This window comes from Urocitellus parryii, chromosome 6 (genome assembly GCF_045843805.1).
Source record: "Urocitellus parryii isolate mUroPar1 chromosome 6, mUroPar1.hap1, whole genome shotgun sequence".
NCBI classification, from domain to species: domain Eukaryota; kingdom Metazoa; phylum Chordata; class Mammalia; order Rodentia; family Sciuridae; genus Urocitellus; species Urocitellus parryii.
Window position 1 is genome coordinate 83,426,260 of NC_135536.1, and position 17,496 is coordinate 83,443,755.

A 17,496-nucleotide genomic window follows, 5' to 3' on the forward strand; every position below is an offset into this window, starting at 1 on the left:
TAACACATTGACACAGTAGTAAAACTGACTAATAACAGTTAACTAATAACAGTTAACTAGTAATGTCCACCTAAATTACACAAGAAGTACATAAGAGGCATCTCAGGGGCATGGAGGCTGGTGAACAAAATAGGTTAGGTTCTCCTATGTCTAACTCTTCCTCTAACCTATAAAAGTTCAAGGATTATCTGTTTTTTTTTCTGTCTCTTGTATGTGTATTCCTTATTATTCACAACTTGTGTCAACAAGTTGAAAAATGAATATATGGTTAATCTTTTATCTGATTTAATGAGATTAATCACATTCATAAAGATAAGAAGGCATAGGCATTCCTTGCCATCTGATTTGTCTTAGATAATGATGGTAAATATAGAGTTGGAAGTAATAACTTAAACAAATCATACTCTCTAAATGCAGAAAGAAGAAAAAAGTTGGATAGGTGACTCATTCCACTTTATATCCAAATCATCATGCTCTAGATACAACAGGTAACTGAGGCTCCTTTATGAATTTATACAAAAACAAAAGGTAAAAAGCAGAGAGAAAAATGTGGGGAGTCTGAATTAAGACTGAGTTCTGTAAGATAATTGTTGTGAATAAGGTGAGAAACAAATTGCTGTATGTGTAAACATTTATTTAGCACTCACTTTATGGACAAATCACACACACACACAAAAAAAAAAAAAAACATACACATATATAATTTTTACTCCACAGAAGTCAGAGAAAAATTTAGAAGACAACACTCAGATAGTCTTGTATAATTCTCTATAACTCTCAGGATAAAAATTTCTGTTAAAAATACACAATTATCCATTAAAATCCTTCCCTCCCAAGTAGAACAACTTTTATAATCCTGATAAACTACTTGTCAAAATCAGCAAAGACAACCACAGCTATTTTCTACAACAAAATCTCTTCAAACATTGCTTATGTTCTATTCTCTCTCTTTACTCCTGAAAATTTTAATTGCATGTGTATGATGATCATATTTCCTCTATATCTTTTATATACTTTTTCCACTATTTTCCATCCTCTTTTCTCTTGTGCTTCAGTATAGATATTTTATTTTACCTTATCTTCCAGTCAGTCACTATTTGTACATACAGCTGTATCTCATCTACTAGAAAACTCATATATTTGTGTTCTTAATATCTGATAGTTAATTTAAAAATTTTTTTTATTAGCTACACATGACATTACAATGATCTTGGCAATTCATACATTTGAATCATTGGGGTATAATTTCTCATTTTTCTAATTGCACAGATTGCAGAATCACACTGGTCATAGAGTCACCTATATACATACACCAATCATAATGTCTATTCTATTCTGCTGCCCTTCCTATCCACCCTACTCCTCCCCTCCGCTCCCATCATTTCTCTCTATCCAATCTAATGTGACACATTTTTTGCTTTTTCTCATCTCAACATCATACATGTATTCTATATAACAATGAGGTTCTCCTTCCATCTTCCATGCAACTCCCCTTCTCCCTCTTTTCCCCTCCCACCTCTCTTCCCTATTTACTGGTAGTCTTCTTCTCATGCTCTTCCTCCCTATCCCATTTTGAGTCACTCCCCTTATATCAGAGAAGACACTCGGCATTTGTTTTTAGGGATTGGCTAACTTCACTTAGCATAATCTGCTCTAATGCCATCCATTTCCCTGCAAATGCCATGATCTTGTTATTTTTTAGTGCTGAGTAATATTCCATTATGTATAAATGCCATATTTTTTGAATCCATTCATCTATTTAAGGGCATCTAGGTTGGTTCCATATTCTAGCTATTGTGAATTGTGATGCTATAAACATTGATGTGGCTGTGTCCCTGTAGTATGCTCTTTTTAAGGTCTTTTGGGTATAGTCTGAGATGGGGACTAGCTGGGTCAAATGGTGGTTCCATTCCCAGCTTTCCAAGGAATCTCCATACTGCTTTCCAAATTGGCTGCACCAATTTGCAGTCCCACTAGCAATGTATGAGTGTACCTTTTTCCCCCGAATCCTTGCCAGCACTTATTGTTGTTTGACTTCATAATGGCTGCCATTCTTATTGGAGTGAGATGGTATCTTAGAGTAGTTTTAATTTGCATTTCTCTGATTGCTTGAGATGGTGAGCATTTTTTCATGTATTTGTTGACTGATTGTATATCCTCTTCTGAGAAGTGTCTGTTCAAGTCCTTGGCCCATTTGTTGATTGGGTTATTTGTTTTTTTGTTGTTAAATTTTTTGAGTTCTTTGTATACTCTAGAGATTAGAGCTGTATCTGATGTTTGAGGGCTAAAAATTTGTTCCAAGGATGTAGGCTTCCTATTCACCTCACATATTATTTCTCTTGCTGAGAAAAAACTTTTTAGTTTGAATTGGTCCCATTTGTTGTTTCTTGGTTTTAACTATTATGCTATAGGTGTCTTATTAAGGAATTTGGGGCCTGTCCCCATGTGATGAAGATTAGGGCCAACTTTATCTTCTATCAGACGCAGAGTCTCTGGTTTGATTCCTAGCTCCTTGATCCATTTTGAGTTGACTTTTGTGCATGGTGAGAGAAAGGGATTCAATTTCATTTTGTTGCATATGGATTGGCAGTTCTCCCAGCACCATTTGTTGAAGATGCTATCCTTTCTTCATTGCATGTTTTTAGCACATTGTCTAATATAGGGTAGTTGTAATTTTGTGGATTTGTCTCTGTGTCCTTTATTCTGTACCACTGGTCTACCAACCTGTTTTGCTGCCAGTACCATGCTGTTTTTGTTACTATTGCTCTATAGTATAGTTTAAAATCTGGAATTGTGATACCACCAGTTTCACTCTTCCTGCTTAGAAATACTTTAGCTATTTTGGGTCTCTTATTTTTCCAGATGAATTTCATGATTGCTTTAATTAAAATCAGAGCTGAAATCAATGAAATCAAAACAAAAGAAACAATTGAAAAAATTGACAAAACTAAAAGTTGGTTCTTTGAAAAAATAAATAAGATTGATAGACCACTAGCCATGCTAACAAAGAGAAGAAGAGAGAGAACCCAAATTACTGGCTTACGGGGATGAAAAAGGCAACATCACAACAGACACTTCAGAAATACAGAAGATAATTAGAAATTATTTTGAAACCCTATACTCTAATAAGACAGAGGATAGTGAAGGCATCGATAAATTCCTTAAGGCATATGAGTTACCCAGATTGAGTCAGGATGATATAAACAACCTAAACAGACCAATATCAAGTGAGGAAATAGAAGAAGCCATCAAAAGACTACCAACCAAGAAAAGCCCAGGATCTGACGGATATATAGCAGAGTTTTACAAGAACTTTAAAGAAGAACTAATACCAATACTCTTCAATCTATTTCAGGAAATAGAAAAAGAGGGAGTACTTCCAATTTCATTCTATGAGGCCAACATCACCCTGATTCCAAAACCAGATAAAGACACTTCAAAGAAAGAAAAATTCAGACCAATATCCCTAATGAATATAGATGCAAAAATACTCAATAAAATTCTGGCAAATCGGATACAAAAACATATCAAAAAGATCGTGCACCATGACCAAGTAGGATTAATCCCCAGGATGCAAGGCTGGTTCAATATACGGAAATCAATAAATGTAATTCACTACATCAATAGACTTAAAGATAAGAACTACATGATCATCTCGATAGATGCTGAAAAAGCATTCGACAAAATACAGCATCCCTTTATGTTCAAAACACTAGAAAAATTAGGGATAACAGGAAATTACCTCAACATGGTAAAAGCTATATATGCTAAGCCTCAGGCCAGCATCATTCTAAATGGAGAAAAATTGAAGGCATTCCCTTTAAAATCTGGAACAAGACAGGGATGCCCTCTCTCACCATTTCTATTCAACATAGTACTTGAAAAACTAGACAGAGCAATTAGACAGACGAAAAAAATTAAAGGCATAAATATAGGAAAAGAAGAACTTAAATTAGCACTATATGCTGATGACATGATCCTATACCTAGCAGACCCAAAAAGTTCAACAAGAAACTTCTAGAACTAGTAAATGAATTCAGCAAAGTGGCAGGATATAAAATCAATACCAATAAATCAAAGGCATTCCTGTATATCAGTGACAAATTCTCTGAAATGGAAATGAGGACAACTACTCCATTTACAATATCTTCAAAAAAATAAATAAATAAAATACCTGGGAATCAACCTAACAAAAGAGGTTTTTGAGAAAGAAATAGAAGAAGACCTTAGAAGATGGAAGGATTTACCTTGCTCATGGATTGGTAGAATTAATATTATTAAGATGGCCATATTACCAAAAGCACTTTACAGATTCACTGCAATTCCCATCAAAATCCCAATGACATTCCTTGCAGAAATAGAAAATGCAATCATGATACTGTTATTTTTAAGATCGACAATTCCATCTGTTTATTTTATAGATTCTAATTCTAGTCTAAAATACTACATCTTCTCATCTATTTTACTGAGCATATTAGCCTTAACCATTTTGGAGTGTAAATCTGATAATTCAATTACATGGATATCCTCTGGGATGTTTCTATTGTCTATTTTTCTCTTGAGTTTCAGATAATTTATCAGGTCTCCTGATACACTAGGCAGTTTTGATTGCCTATTGAAAATTGTAAGCAAAATATTTTAGAGGTAATTTGAAGTTCTGAATTATATTATCTTTCTCCAGAAGAAACAGGTAATAAAAGTAGAACCCAGTCCCTTAAATCAGTCTAGAATTGACATGACTTTAAAGATAGATACGAGTATTTACAAAGGCTAGACTATTTTGGATTTCTCTCTACTCCTAACATATAGCCCATTCAGTAGTTTCAACTAAAAAAACAAGGGAAGGATTACCATTACTTCTGATGCTCTGAATGCTAACTTTTGTCTCCCTTTCCCTATGAAACTGAATGCCTATTCATCTTCTCAGCTGGAGTTTCCCCCTCAGCTTCTTAACATCTCTGTACTATTTCTGAATCAGGAATTACTTTGAAGGGAAAATAGGTGATGTTTGAGCTTCTGCTTTCTTTGAAAATCTGGCCCTTCAAATTATTACAGTTATGGCAATTCTCTAATGCCTTCTAATGTTATTTTTCATATAACTTTTCTAGTTGTTTGTAGGAAAGCTAGTCTGATATAAGTAATTCCACCATAGCTGGAAATAAATATCTTCAATATGTATTAAAATTTAAAACATATATAACCTCAGACCCAGAATTTCCACTTCTACTATTTTATCCTACAGAAAAATACAACATGGACCCCCAAAATATGTAAAATAATGTTCACTCCAGCATTATTTGTAATAGCAAAAGACATTTAAACTCAATAAAGAATAATGTCCACTAATAAAAAATAGGTTTGATTATAGCATATCCATGTAATTGAACACAATGACTATAAACAAATGCCATGGATTTGTACGTGGTAAAATGTAAGATGAAAAAAATATGTATAGTATGCGCCAATTTAGGTAAAAATGGATAAACACATGCATATATATTTGCATATGCCAAAATGTTTGTGAAGAAACACATTAGAATAGAAAAGAGAAGTAACTCTGGGGAAAACACAAAACATGAGTGCTTGGAATCACTGGAAGATTATTTTTTTTTGTCTTGAGTTTATTATTTATATAATACAAATGTTAATTTTACAATAAACACTATGAAGAAAATAAGATATACCATGAAAAATATTATAAAGAAAAGAGCAAACTGCTACTCCAAGAAGGATTTTTTGTTGTTTTTTAAGCAAAAAAGTCTCACAGTAGTGAATTATGAATTTAGACTTTAAATATATCCTGAATTTAGCTAAGTAAAGGAGGGATAATGCTCAGAGAAGGGGATTAGAATCATCAGTAGTTCAAAATTGATGAAACACAGGATATATGTAGTAGATTGTCATCTTACAAGCCTGATTTTCCTCAAGGATACATGAGTCAAGGGAAGGTGTTTAAACATTTTATTCTGAGGCAACGAGAAGCAACTCAAAAATTTATAAGGAAAGTGTGATAAGATCACCTTTGCACTTCCTGTGCATTGTGGTTGTGGAACTGTGGATAATGAATCAACAAAGGAAAAGACAAACAGGAGAAAAACTTAAGCTAGAATCTAGCTGCAATAACCTAGAGGGGACTCTACTGTGGTTAACAATTGAGTATAAAAGGGGGCAGATAATGAGATTTTAGAAGGCAGAATTAAAAGATTTACGGCTTTATTTATCAACAAAGGAGCATATGAAATCATTTATTACTATTTACTTTTTTTGACGTGGACAACTGTGTAGATAATGGAGCTCTTCACTGCCAGAAAATGGCACTGATAAGTTAGGATAAGTAGAACTCAGTTCTATTTTGTTGAAGTTCAGTATTTGGGTGAATTTAAAACTGGTCGGGAAATCAGGTCCGGAAATAGATGAGGAACATAAATTTAATTGTTCTAAGATTCAAGTTGGCAGTTGAATTCATTGAGATATTTAAGATCATCACAGAAAGAAGGCTAGGGATGCAACCATACATATAAGAAATAGATTCTATATGAAAAGCCTCAACAAGAAAATAAGTACTCAGAAAGTCTTCAGAAGTGAGTAGTATCATAGTTTCAAGAGGGCACATATTCTTTCAGAGATATCTAGAAGTATGGGGTCTTAAATGTGTCAGTGGTATTAAGAAACTAGAAGATGATATACTGTACTTAATCCCTGTGTCAGAATTACCTAGTGCTTGAGTAAAGGTCATCATCTTTTGTCCTTCTGAACTGAAATTTCTTGAGGTTAAATGAGCATATGGTTTTTAATAATGTTACCAGTGAACTATATTTTTAGATCTGAAAACAACTAGAATAGATTGTAAATGCTTCAAGAATAAGGATCATGATTGATTAATTCATCACGTATTCTTAGTGCTGTCTGCAGCATTTGTCACCTAACAGACCCTCAATAAATGCTAAATAATTTAAATATGGGATGAATAAGTAGATGAAAAGATGAACAAGTACCTGAATGAAAAACTAAAGAACTAATGCCTACCAAAATCTTGGCAAGATTATTAGAGTTTATGTTCTAGTATGGCAATGGAGGGCAATAAAGATACATAAGACAATGTGGAAAGACTGCTCTAGCTTGGCCAGCTAGGAAGAGGTTCTCTGAGGCGGCTATATTCGAGCTGTCAAATTATAAAAAGATACTAACCTTGTGATGGTCTGAGGAAAACATGCCAGGAAGGGTAAAGTTCAAGGAGAAAAAATGGTGGTAAATGTGCTGAAATAATAAAGAGGCATATGTGGCAATGGCTCAGTGAACAATATGGAAACTAGTAAAAGGTAAGCCTGAAAAGACTGATAGGATGCTGATGATACAGGGTCTCACAGGTTGTGATCTCATAGGAGTTTAGTTGTTACTCTAGCTTCAAAGAGAACCCATTTAAATTTTAAACAAAGCAGTGGTATAATTTGATTTACACTTTAAAAATGTCACTCTGGCATCTGTATGAATAATGAATTACAGAGGGCAATGGTGGAAATAAGTAGACCTGTTAGGGGCTGATGTAATATGCCAGACAAGAAATGCTTATGGTGTAGAGGTAGCAGTATAGAAAGTAAGGTATGCTTGAATTTAGAATATAATCTGGAGACAGAGCGGACAAGATCATGTTCATGTGTCACATATAGGAGGGGAGAAAGAAAGACTCCAAAGAATTTTGATTTAGCCTGCAGACAATGGCATTCATTTAGTTTTGAGGCATGAGGCAAAATTTGGGAAAAAAAAAAGTAGAATGCAGAGGAAAATTTGGAGGTGTCAGTTTAGGTCTGAAGTGACAGGCATCCATATTAAGATGAAGACAAAGGGAATGGTAAAGAACAATGATATAAAAGCCAAATCAAGTATGTAGGGATGTAATTTGTGGTCTCTGTAGGCACTGGAGCATAGAAGAGAAATATGAGCTAGAAAGATTTAAGAATTATCAAAATAGTCTTAATAATTAAAGCCGTGTGTGTAACTGTGATCACCCAGAAAAAGTTTATAGAGTGAAAATGGAATATCTACTATGAACAACTGGCAAAAGAGATGAAGAATGACCAGAAAAAAAAAGAAGGAAAACTAGAGAAGTGTGGCATCATTTTGGTGAATAGAAACATTTCAAGGAGTGCTTGTAACTGGCAAATAAAAATTAATGTCTACTGAGTTTAATAAAACAGGATCATGATCATCTTAGAGCTGTATCCATTTAGAGGTGAAAGAATTCAGACTCCAGATACATGAGACATCTGAGACCAGGAAGTAATGACAAAGAATATAGATAACACTCCTAGTTTTTTTTTTGTTTGTTTGTTTGAAGCAAAGATGATTTTCATAATTTTAAACGTTTTTTTTATATTCATTAGAAGTATAATTTCATAAGACATGCAATAAATATTTCTAAAATAAAAATCATTTTTATAGTCATATGCATAGCCCTTCTTTTTTCTTCCTTTATGATTCTATATTTTGAAAAGTAACATATTCTTACCTCTAAGAGATAAGGCTCCATCTCATCCAGTGTTTTCCCAAGATGTTTATCTGGATCTAAACCTGCCAAGAAAGATTTAAGTTTTTCTAGATAACTGTAGATAAAAACTTAAAGACATATTCACCTTCCTTTTGCCCCTCTTACCTAGGAAAGCAGTGTGAATATATTTTAAGTTGCTTTTGTCTTAAAGTAAAATGTACTTTGCTAGTATTTACTTTCCTATTCTTCTTTTTGTGCTGATTTTCTTGCTCTTAAAAATAAGTTTCAGTTCATTCCAATAGCACTGCATCAATAATTAGATGCATTATTTTGATTCCTTTCTCTTTTTTGAGAAATTATAGTTAGAATGGGAAAAAGTATAATTTTAAAGATGTGAAATTTAAATTCTTGGTATTTTAATCATTGCAGTTTAGTTTACTCATGAACAACAATATGAATTTTCTGATTTATCCTTATTTAATTAAAACTTGAAACTTTGCCCTTTATGCTTGTAACTGTAGCAAGTTATGAGGCTGATGCTGGAGGATTTTAAGTTCGAGATCAGCCTGGACAACTTGGGGAAATGCTGTCTCAAAATAAAAATAAAAAGAATTGGGGATGTAGCTCAGTGGTAGAGCACCCCTGGGCTCAATAGCCATGAATGAAAGCAGAAAACAGAACAGTGGTAGAATGTTCTATCTATATAATTAATTTGCTTAATAGTATCACATGAGCACAAATAATCGTATTATTAAATAAACTGACATTTTGTTTTTATGACTACTTGTGCAACAATGTGTTTTCCAAGAAAAAGGAAAAACAACTCTAAAATCACTATTGTGCCAAGAGCATTTTCTTAGGCTACAATAAACAGATTCAATTAATATAACAGTAGAGTATGTGAGTGATGGAGCTATAATAAGAGGGGAGGAAAACTCATACCACAAATCAACTACAGAATTAAAGAATTCATTTTAGATATTTATTTCTATATGTACATTTATGGATTTAACTCCATTTAAGTAAGTTATTTTTATTTATTATTGATTAAAACATTCAGATTCTTAATTATACAAACTGATTAATAGTTTTCTTTTTTCAGTTGGATGCCTTTCTTAAGTAACATGACCTTTTTTCCTTTCTCTATCTTTTAGTACTGGGGATTGAATCTGTGGTGCTATACCGTTGAACTAGTCCTTGTTTATTTTGAGATGGAGTGTCACTAAATTTTCCAGGCTGAACTTTAAAGTGTGTTCCTGAGTAGTTGGAATTTCAGGAATGCACCATCACACCCAGCAACATGACATTTCTTACAACCAAAATTTCATAGTTCCAAGGAGAAATGTAGGACTTATGGCTTCTTCTGCTATTATGTATTATGTTAGATCATATTCAAATCAAAACAACTCAGACTGGTAGCATGGGTACATTATTTAAGTTAGCTTCCTTCATAGCAACCTAATTCTTGTGGTAGGCTGGGTGAACACATAAATGAACACTTGACTATGTCCAATTACATTGCAATTCAATATATAAAATAAATAAATAAATGAAATACTTTGAAGTAACATAAAATTTTATAAAAATTAACATTTTGCTACATAAGCTTTTTTTTTTAAGTACTAAAATTGAATCTAGGGTCTCATTCATGCTAGGCAAGTGTTCTGAGCTGCATCCCTAGCCCTCACTAACTTTTCCTTAAGAAATTAAATACCACCAATGCAACAGAATTTCATAACCTATCTACCACTAATCAATATGCTCTACTCTTTTTCCATATGGATAATCACTCTTCTGAAGTTAGTGTAATACTTTTCAACTTTGATTTTGTAATTTTACTACAAATCTATGTCTATAAAACAGTATTTAGTATTGTTTGTGAATGTTAAAATTTTGCACAAATGATACAATCTTAAGAATTTTTTCAATTCACATTGTTAATGAGTTATGCAAATTTATTACTGTGGCTCTGGTTCATATTTTACCACTGAATTGCATTCCATTATATGGATGTATTCTCCAAGAGATGGACAGTTGGTGATTGGGTTGGTTCTGATTTCTTATTTACCATTGGTATTTTTTTGTACTATGGTGAATATGCTTTAGAATAGAATTACTACCAGAGAGGAGAATAAATATTTTTATATATGCCTGTTACACACATGTGTATCTTTCAATTCTATTAGATATTGCCAAATTTTTCCCTAAAGCAGTATTACTAATTTATGCTTCCAACATCAGGGAATTATAATTCCCATTTCATATATTGCAAAAATAATTTAGTGTTGTTAAATGCTTTATTTATTAATTTTTGTGTTGCTGTGGTTTAAACTTGTGGCTTCACTCATGTTAGACAAGTACTCTATCTCTGAGTTATACCAGATGTCAAATGTTTTGGCAATCTGATACATATACATACAAACATATATACATACATATGTATGTATATAAAATTATTTCACATATTGTTTTAATTCCCATTTTTTGATTACTGAAAGAAATTATTGTCTCATATTTCATTGCCTATTCATTCAGATTCTCACTTCTATGAATTGTTTACCATTTGGTAATGGTAAGTTTTGTCTTTTATTTGATGATTCAAGTTCTTGATATATTCTAAATGCTAATCTTCTTTATTATGGGCATTAAATACCTTCTCTAATCAGTCAACTGTCTTTATACTTTGTTTTGGTGGCAGTGTAGTGTATTTTGATAAATGGTGTTTTGCATTTTATAGTAGACAAGTGTGTATTTGTAAGTTTTTCTCTTTTGGGTTGATTGTCTGTGTGCTTTACAATTTTTCTAATAGACTCAACTTTTTTTTTCCATAATTCTGAAGCAAAGCCATTATTAGTCTTGTGCTTATCAAATTTGTTTTTATTATGAATTTGATGATGTTATTTGTATGCCATTAGTATGATGAATTTATTTGGGGACAGAATAGTTTCTTATTGGTTGTTGTTTTATTCTTGACAGACCTTACCTGATGTTTGTCATCTAAGGGGGTCTTATCAAAGTGCCAAATTTTTGTTTGTGCCTTTAGTGTTTCTTTGCCTTTTCATTTTCTTAGATTTTTGTCTTACTTTACCATTTTCTTCCTTCTTATTTTTAAATGTTTGCTAAATAGCTTATTTAATTCTAGCTTCTTGATTTGAACACTTGATTTACTTATATTTACATCTTTTTAAAAAATAGGATTTAAATACCAATATTGCACATCCAAAAAATTTGAGAAATTACACTTTAATTGTCATTTAGTTTTCCATATTTCATGATTTTTATTGCTATTAAGGAATCACTCTTGTGTGAACACATATATTTTCACTACTTTTTGTTGTTTACTAATTTGATTGTATTGAGGTTAAAGACTGCAGTCGTTATGATAATAACTCTTTAAAATTTGGTTAAGTTCAATAGTTAAACCTTACAAAACAGAATGTACCAGGTCCAGACAGATTCACTGGTAATTTAACTAAACATCTAAGAAACAAATTATACCTATTCTCTATAGTCTCTTTTATAGGACAGAAGCAAAAAATATTTTCAAAAACACATTTTAATGAGGCCAGTATTACCCTACTACCAAAGTGAAAGCAATTACAAGAAAACTAAACACTAATATCTCTCATGAACACATGTAAAAATCTTCAACAAAATATTAGCAAATGGAACTTAAAAATATGTAGGTATACACTACGACCAAGTAGATTTATCCCTGGTATGGATGGCTAGTTAAACATCTGAAAATCAAGTAATGAAATCCATTACACCAGCAGAATAAAACAATAGTAAAAAAAAATCACATGATCCTATCAATAGATGTGAAAAACATTTTACAAACCCAACATTCATTTATGATAAAAAACTTTCAGTAAACTAGAAATAATGGAGAACTTCCTCATGTTATCAGAACCCTAATGATAATATCATATTCAATGGTGAGAAACTGAAGTTTTCTCACTAAGATGGGGAACAAGAAAAGGATATCCCATTTCCCTACTACTTTCAAAAAACTTATTAAGTTTTGCTAATGGAATGGAGAAGGAAATAAAATATATACAGTATAGAAAAGAAGAAAGAAAAAAACTATATTTGTTTAAAGATGACATAATCATATATGTAGAAAATCTGAAAGAGTCAAGAAAAAATATTATAGGAATTAATAAATGATTATAGAATGATTGTAGAATACAAGGTTAATACACAAAACTCAATTGCTTTCCTACATACCAGCAATAAACAAGTGGAATTTGTAATTAAAAATACAATGTTATTTACTCTAGTACTCCCAAAATAAATTAAGGTATATATTGACCATAATATAAATAAGATCTATGTGAGGAAAACTGCAAAACTCATGAATGAAATCAAATAACTAAATAAATGAAGATATTCACACTCCTGGATAGAATCAATAATGTCATGTTTTCCCCACTGTATACATATATTTATAGCACTGACAAACTACCAGAATGTTGTGGGTATGAACAAACTAATTCTAAAGTACATATGGAGGGACAAATGATCCAAGGTAGTCAACACATTAATGAACAAAGTCAGAAGTCTGATAATACTTTAAGACTTACGATGAAGTTATAGTAACTAAGACAATGTGGCATATTGGCAAAATAGAACAGAGAAATAAATCAAAAAAGTAAAACAAGGAACCCAGACACAGATCCACAAAAGTACAGTCTTATGATTTTTGGCCATGGAGCAAAAACAATATAATGGAGAAAATATAATCTTGAATAGTTCTTGAATAGGTGAAAGATTCACATACAGAAATGTATCCAGACAAAAAAACCTTATACCTTTCACAAAAATTGATCCAAAGAATTGAACCCAATCATTTAACATTCAATATTATCTGTCTGGACCTATTTTTATTATCTTGGTGTCTGTATTAGTCCATTTCGCATTACTATAATGAATTGCCTGAGGTTTTGTGAATTTTATCAACAAAAGAGATTTTATTTTGGCTCACCATTCTAGAAGTTCAAGGACAAGGGACTGCATCTGGTGATGGCCTTCTGACTAAGAGTCCCAGGCTGGCATATGGCATCACATAGCAAGAGGTAAGGAAAAGGCAAGTGCAGTATCTTCTGGACACTTTTTCTTATGTTATACAGCTATCAGTATTAAATTATCGGTATTCTTAATACCTCCAAAAGGCCATGCCTCTAAACACCATGGTCAGAATCGAAGTTTCTATTCAATAATTTTATTGGGCCTTCTAACTATAGGATCATGTTGTTTGCAAATAGAGATACTCTGAGCTTTTCTTTTCCTATTTGTATCACTTTAATTTTTTTCTTTTCCAGACAGCATTGGCTAGAGTTTCAAGAACTATGCTGAAGAGAAGTGGGGAAAGAGGGCCTCCCTGTCTTGTTCTAGTTTTTAGAAGAAATGCTTTCAGTTTTTGTCCATATAAAATCATGCTGGACTTGGGTTTAGTACATATACTTTCGCAATGTTGAGGTATGTTCCTACTATCCCTACTTTTTCCAGCGTTTTAAACATAAATGACTGCTGTATTTTGTCAAATGCCTTTTCTGCATCTGCTGAGATAATCATGTGATTCTTTTGTTTCAGTCTACTTATCAGGTGAATTACATTTATTGATTTTGGTATGTTCCACCAACCTTGCATCCATGGGATGAAACCCACTTGATCATGGTGCACTATCTTCTAAATGTGTTTTTGTATGCAATTTGCTCGTATTTTATTAAGAATTTTTGCATCTTTACCTAAAGAACTTAAAATCGGTATACTATAGTGATAAAATTGGAATACTATAGTGATGAGGACACATCAATGCTCATAGGAGCTCAATCGACAATTCCTAAGCTATGGAACCAACCTAGGTTGCCCTTCAAAAGATGAATGGATAAAGAAAATGTATTATATATACACAATAGAATATCACTCAGACATAAAGAAGAATGAAATTATGGCATTTGCCAGTGAATGGATGGAACTGGAAGATACCATGTTAAGTAAAATAAGCCAATTCCAAAAAACCAAAGGCTAAATGTTCTCTGCTATGCAGATGCTGACTCACAATAGGCTGTGGGGAGAGAGAAGTGGAGGTTCACAGTACTGGATGGGGGGAACGAGGGAGAAGGATGGGAGATGGGAATGTTCCTATGTTCATATATGAATACATGACCAGAGTAACTTCACATCATGTACTACCATAATAATGCGAAGTTATACTCCATTTATGTATGATATGTCAAAATACATTCTAATGTCATACATGTATAACTAAAAATAACCAATTAAAAAAAAAACGAATAAGAACCAGGAGACAGAGAGGAAAAAAAGGAATTTCTGCATCTAGTTCATCCAGAATACTGGTGTGAAGTTTCCTTTCCTTGATGTGTTTTTATCTGGTTTTGGTATAAGGATGATACTAGCTTCATAGAAAGAGTTTGGAAAGGTTCCCTCCTTTCCTATTTCATGGTATAATTTGAGGATTGGTTTAGTACTTCTTTTAAGGTCTGGTAGAACTCAGCTGAGAATACATTTGATCCTGGGCTTTTCTTTGTTGCGAGGCTTTTAATGATGCCTTCAATATCATGACTTCAAACTGATCTGTTTAAATTTTGTATGTCCTCCTGGTTCAACTGGGTAGGTCATATGTTTCTAGAAATTTGCCAATGTCTTCAAAGTTTCTCTATTCATAAATTTTCTAAATAGTTTCCTTTATCATCATAAAGTTTAATATTTCAGTTTTTCTATACCTTTCTTTTGGTTACCTGTGATGTGTTTGTCAATTTTATTTTTTCAAAGAACCAACCTTTTGTTTGATATTTTGATTTTTTTTTGTTTAAATTACATTGATTCAGCTCTGATTTTAATTATTTACTGTCTTTTATTGATTTGCTGCTGATTTGTTTTTTTAAGACCTTGAAATCTTAGATTATTTATTTGGTGTCTTTCTATTCTTTCAATGAATGAGTTCAGTGTTATGAACTTTGCTCTTAGAACCGCCTTCATAGAGTCCTAGAGATTTTGATATGTTGTATCACCAGTTTCATTTATATCTAAGTATTTTTTAATTTCATCCCTGACTACTTCTGCTATTCATTTACCATTCAATAGTGTATTATTTAGTATCCATGTTATAGTAACATCTGTTTTTATCTTATAATTGATTTCTAATTTCATTCCATTATGATCTGATAGAATGCCAGGTATTATCTCCATTTTATTGTATTTGCTATGCTTTGCTTTGTGGCTTCATAACTGGTCCATTTTAGAAAATAATCCATGTGCTGCTAATAAGACATTGTATTTAGTATTGATGGACAGAATATTCTGTATCTAGTTTAAATTATTGATTATATTATTTAGTTCTATAGTTTCTTTGTTTAGTTTTTGTTTCACAGATCTATCTAGTGATGTGAGAGGTATGTTAAAGTCACCCAGTATTATTATGTTGTCATCTATTGGATTCTTAATACTGAGAAGGGTTTGTTTAATGTATGTACACTGTTTGGGGTATACGTATTTATGATTGTTAGTTCTTCTTATTGTATAATTCCCTTAAGATGCATGAAATGATCTTTTTTTTCTTCTGATTAACTTTGGCTTGAAGTCCACTTTATCTGATATAAAACAGAACTCCCTGCTTGTTCAGGAGATCTATGTGAATGATATGATTTTTACCCACCTTTTCCATCTTTATCTGTGGATTTCTTTTCCTATGAGCTGTGTCTCTTGGAGAGAGCATATTGTTGGGTCTAGTTTTTAATCCAGTTTGCCAGTCTATGCCTTTTGATTGATGAATTTAGGCCGTTTACATTCAATGTTATTACTAAGAAATGCTTATTTCTTGTCATTTTGATTCATTTCTACTTTTTTGGAGGTTTTAGTTTCTCCTTTGTTTGACTCTTCTTGTAGTGTAGTTCTTACTTCTGCTTGTTTTCATTTCTTCTTCATGAGATGGTTTATTGAGTGTTTTGTAGTGCAGGTTTTCTAGTTGTGAATTCTTTTAAATTTTTTTGATCACGGAAGGTTTTAATTACATCTTTAATCCTGAAGTTTAATTTTCCTGGGTATAGTATTTTTGGATGGCATTCATTTTCTTTCAGAGCTTGGTATATATTATTCTACCACCTAGTTTTGAGGGTCTGAATTGAGAAATCAGCTGAAATCTGGACTGGTTTACTTCTACATGTGACCTGTCATTTTTTCCAAGCAGCTTTTAAAATTCTATCCTTATTCTTTCTTAGGCATTTTCATAATAATGTGCCTTGGTGTGGGTTTTTTGTGATTTCTATATTTGGAGTCCTATATAACACCTATGTTTGATCTTTCATTTTAAGATTTAGAAAATGTTCTGATATTTATTTCATTAAAAAATGTGAATTCCTTTAGTATCTATTTCAGAGCATTCATCTATCCCAGTGATTCTTAAATCTGGCCTTTTCATGTTATCCTTCATTCCTTGAAAATTCTGTACATGGTCTCTTTAATGTCTTTGATGCATGGTCAACTTTGTTTTGAAGATATTTTGTCTTTTGAATAAAACTCTGTCTTCCATGTGGGCTACTCGTTGGTGATGCTTTCCATTGAATTTTGTATTTAATTTATTGATTTCCTTCATTTTGAGGAGTTCTGTTGATTCTTTTTCAGAGTCTCTCTTATTGATCTTTCACTTCCTGTATCTTTTCTCTGATTTCATTTTTTACCTCACAGATTAACCTAACAATGAACTTTCTAAATTCCTTCTCTGAAATTTTACTCCACTGAGGTGTTAATGGATTCCTTTATTGCAGTCTTTTTGGTTTGGGATGGTTTCTTTTCTTTTTCTTATTCATTTACTCTTTATTTAGTTGGTGCCTTATTGATATACATAAAGGTGATATTTACTGTGGTATATTCATATATGTATTTACTATATTTGTTCAACCTCATTCTGTAGTTATTCCTTTTTCCCATCTCTCCTCCTTCCTCCTGAGTCTGCTTCTTCTACATTCAATTCCTTTCAATTTTTATCT

At 32.3% G+C, this 17,496-nt stretch overlaps 1 protein-coding gene across 5 annotated transcripts in view; it reads right to left on the minus strand.

Moving 5' to 3' along the window:
• Dph6 (diphthamine biosynthesis 6) overlaps positions 1-17,496 on the minus strand; it is a 175,701-nt gene that overhangs the window by 17,121 nt on the left and 141,084 nt on the right. For all 5 annotated transcript variants that reach the window (XM_026392269.2, XM_026392259.2, XM_026392248.2 and 2 more), the window contains exon 6: positions 8,507-8,568. In XM_026392269.2, the coding sequence (XP_026248054.1) occupies positions 8,507-8,568 (62 nt within the window). The remainder of the gene's footprint in view (positions 1-8,506; positions 8,569-17,496) is intronic.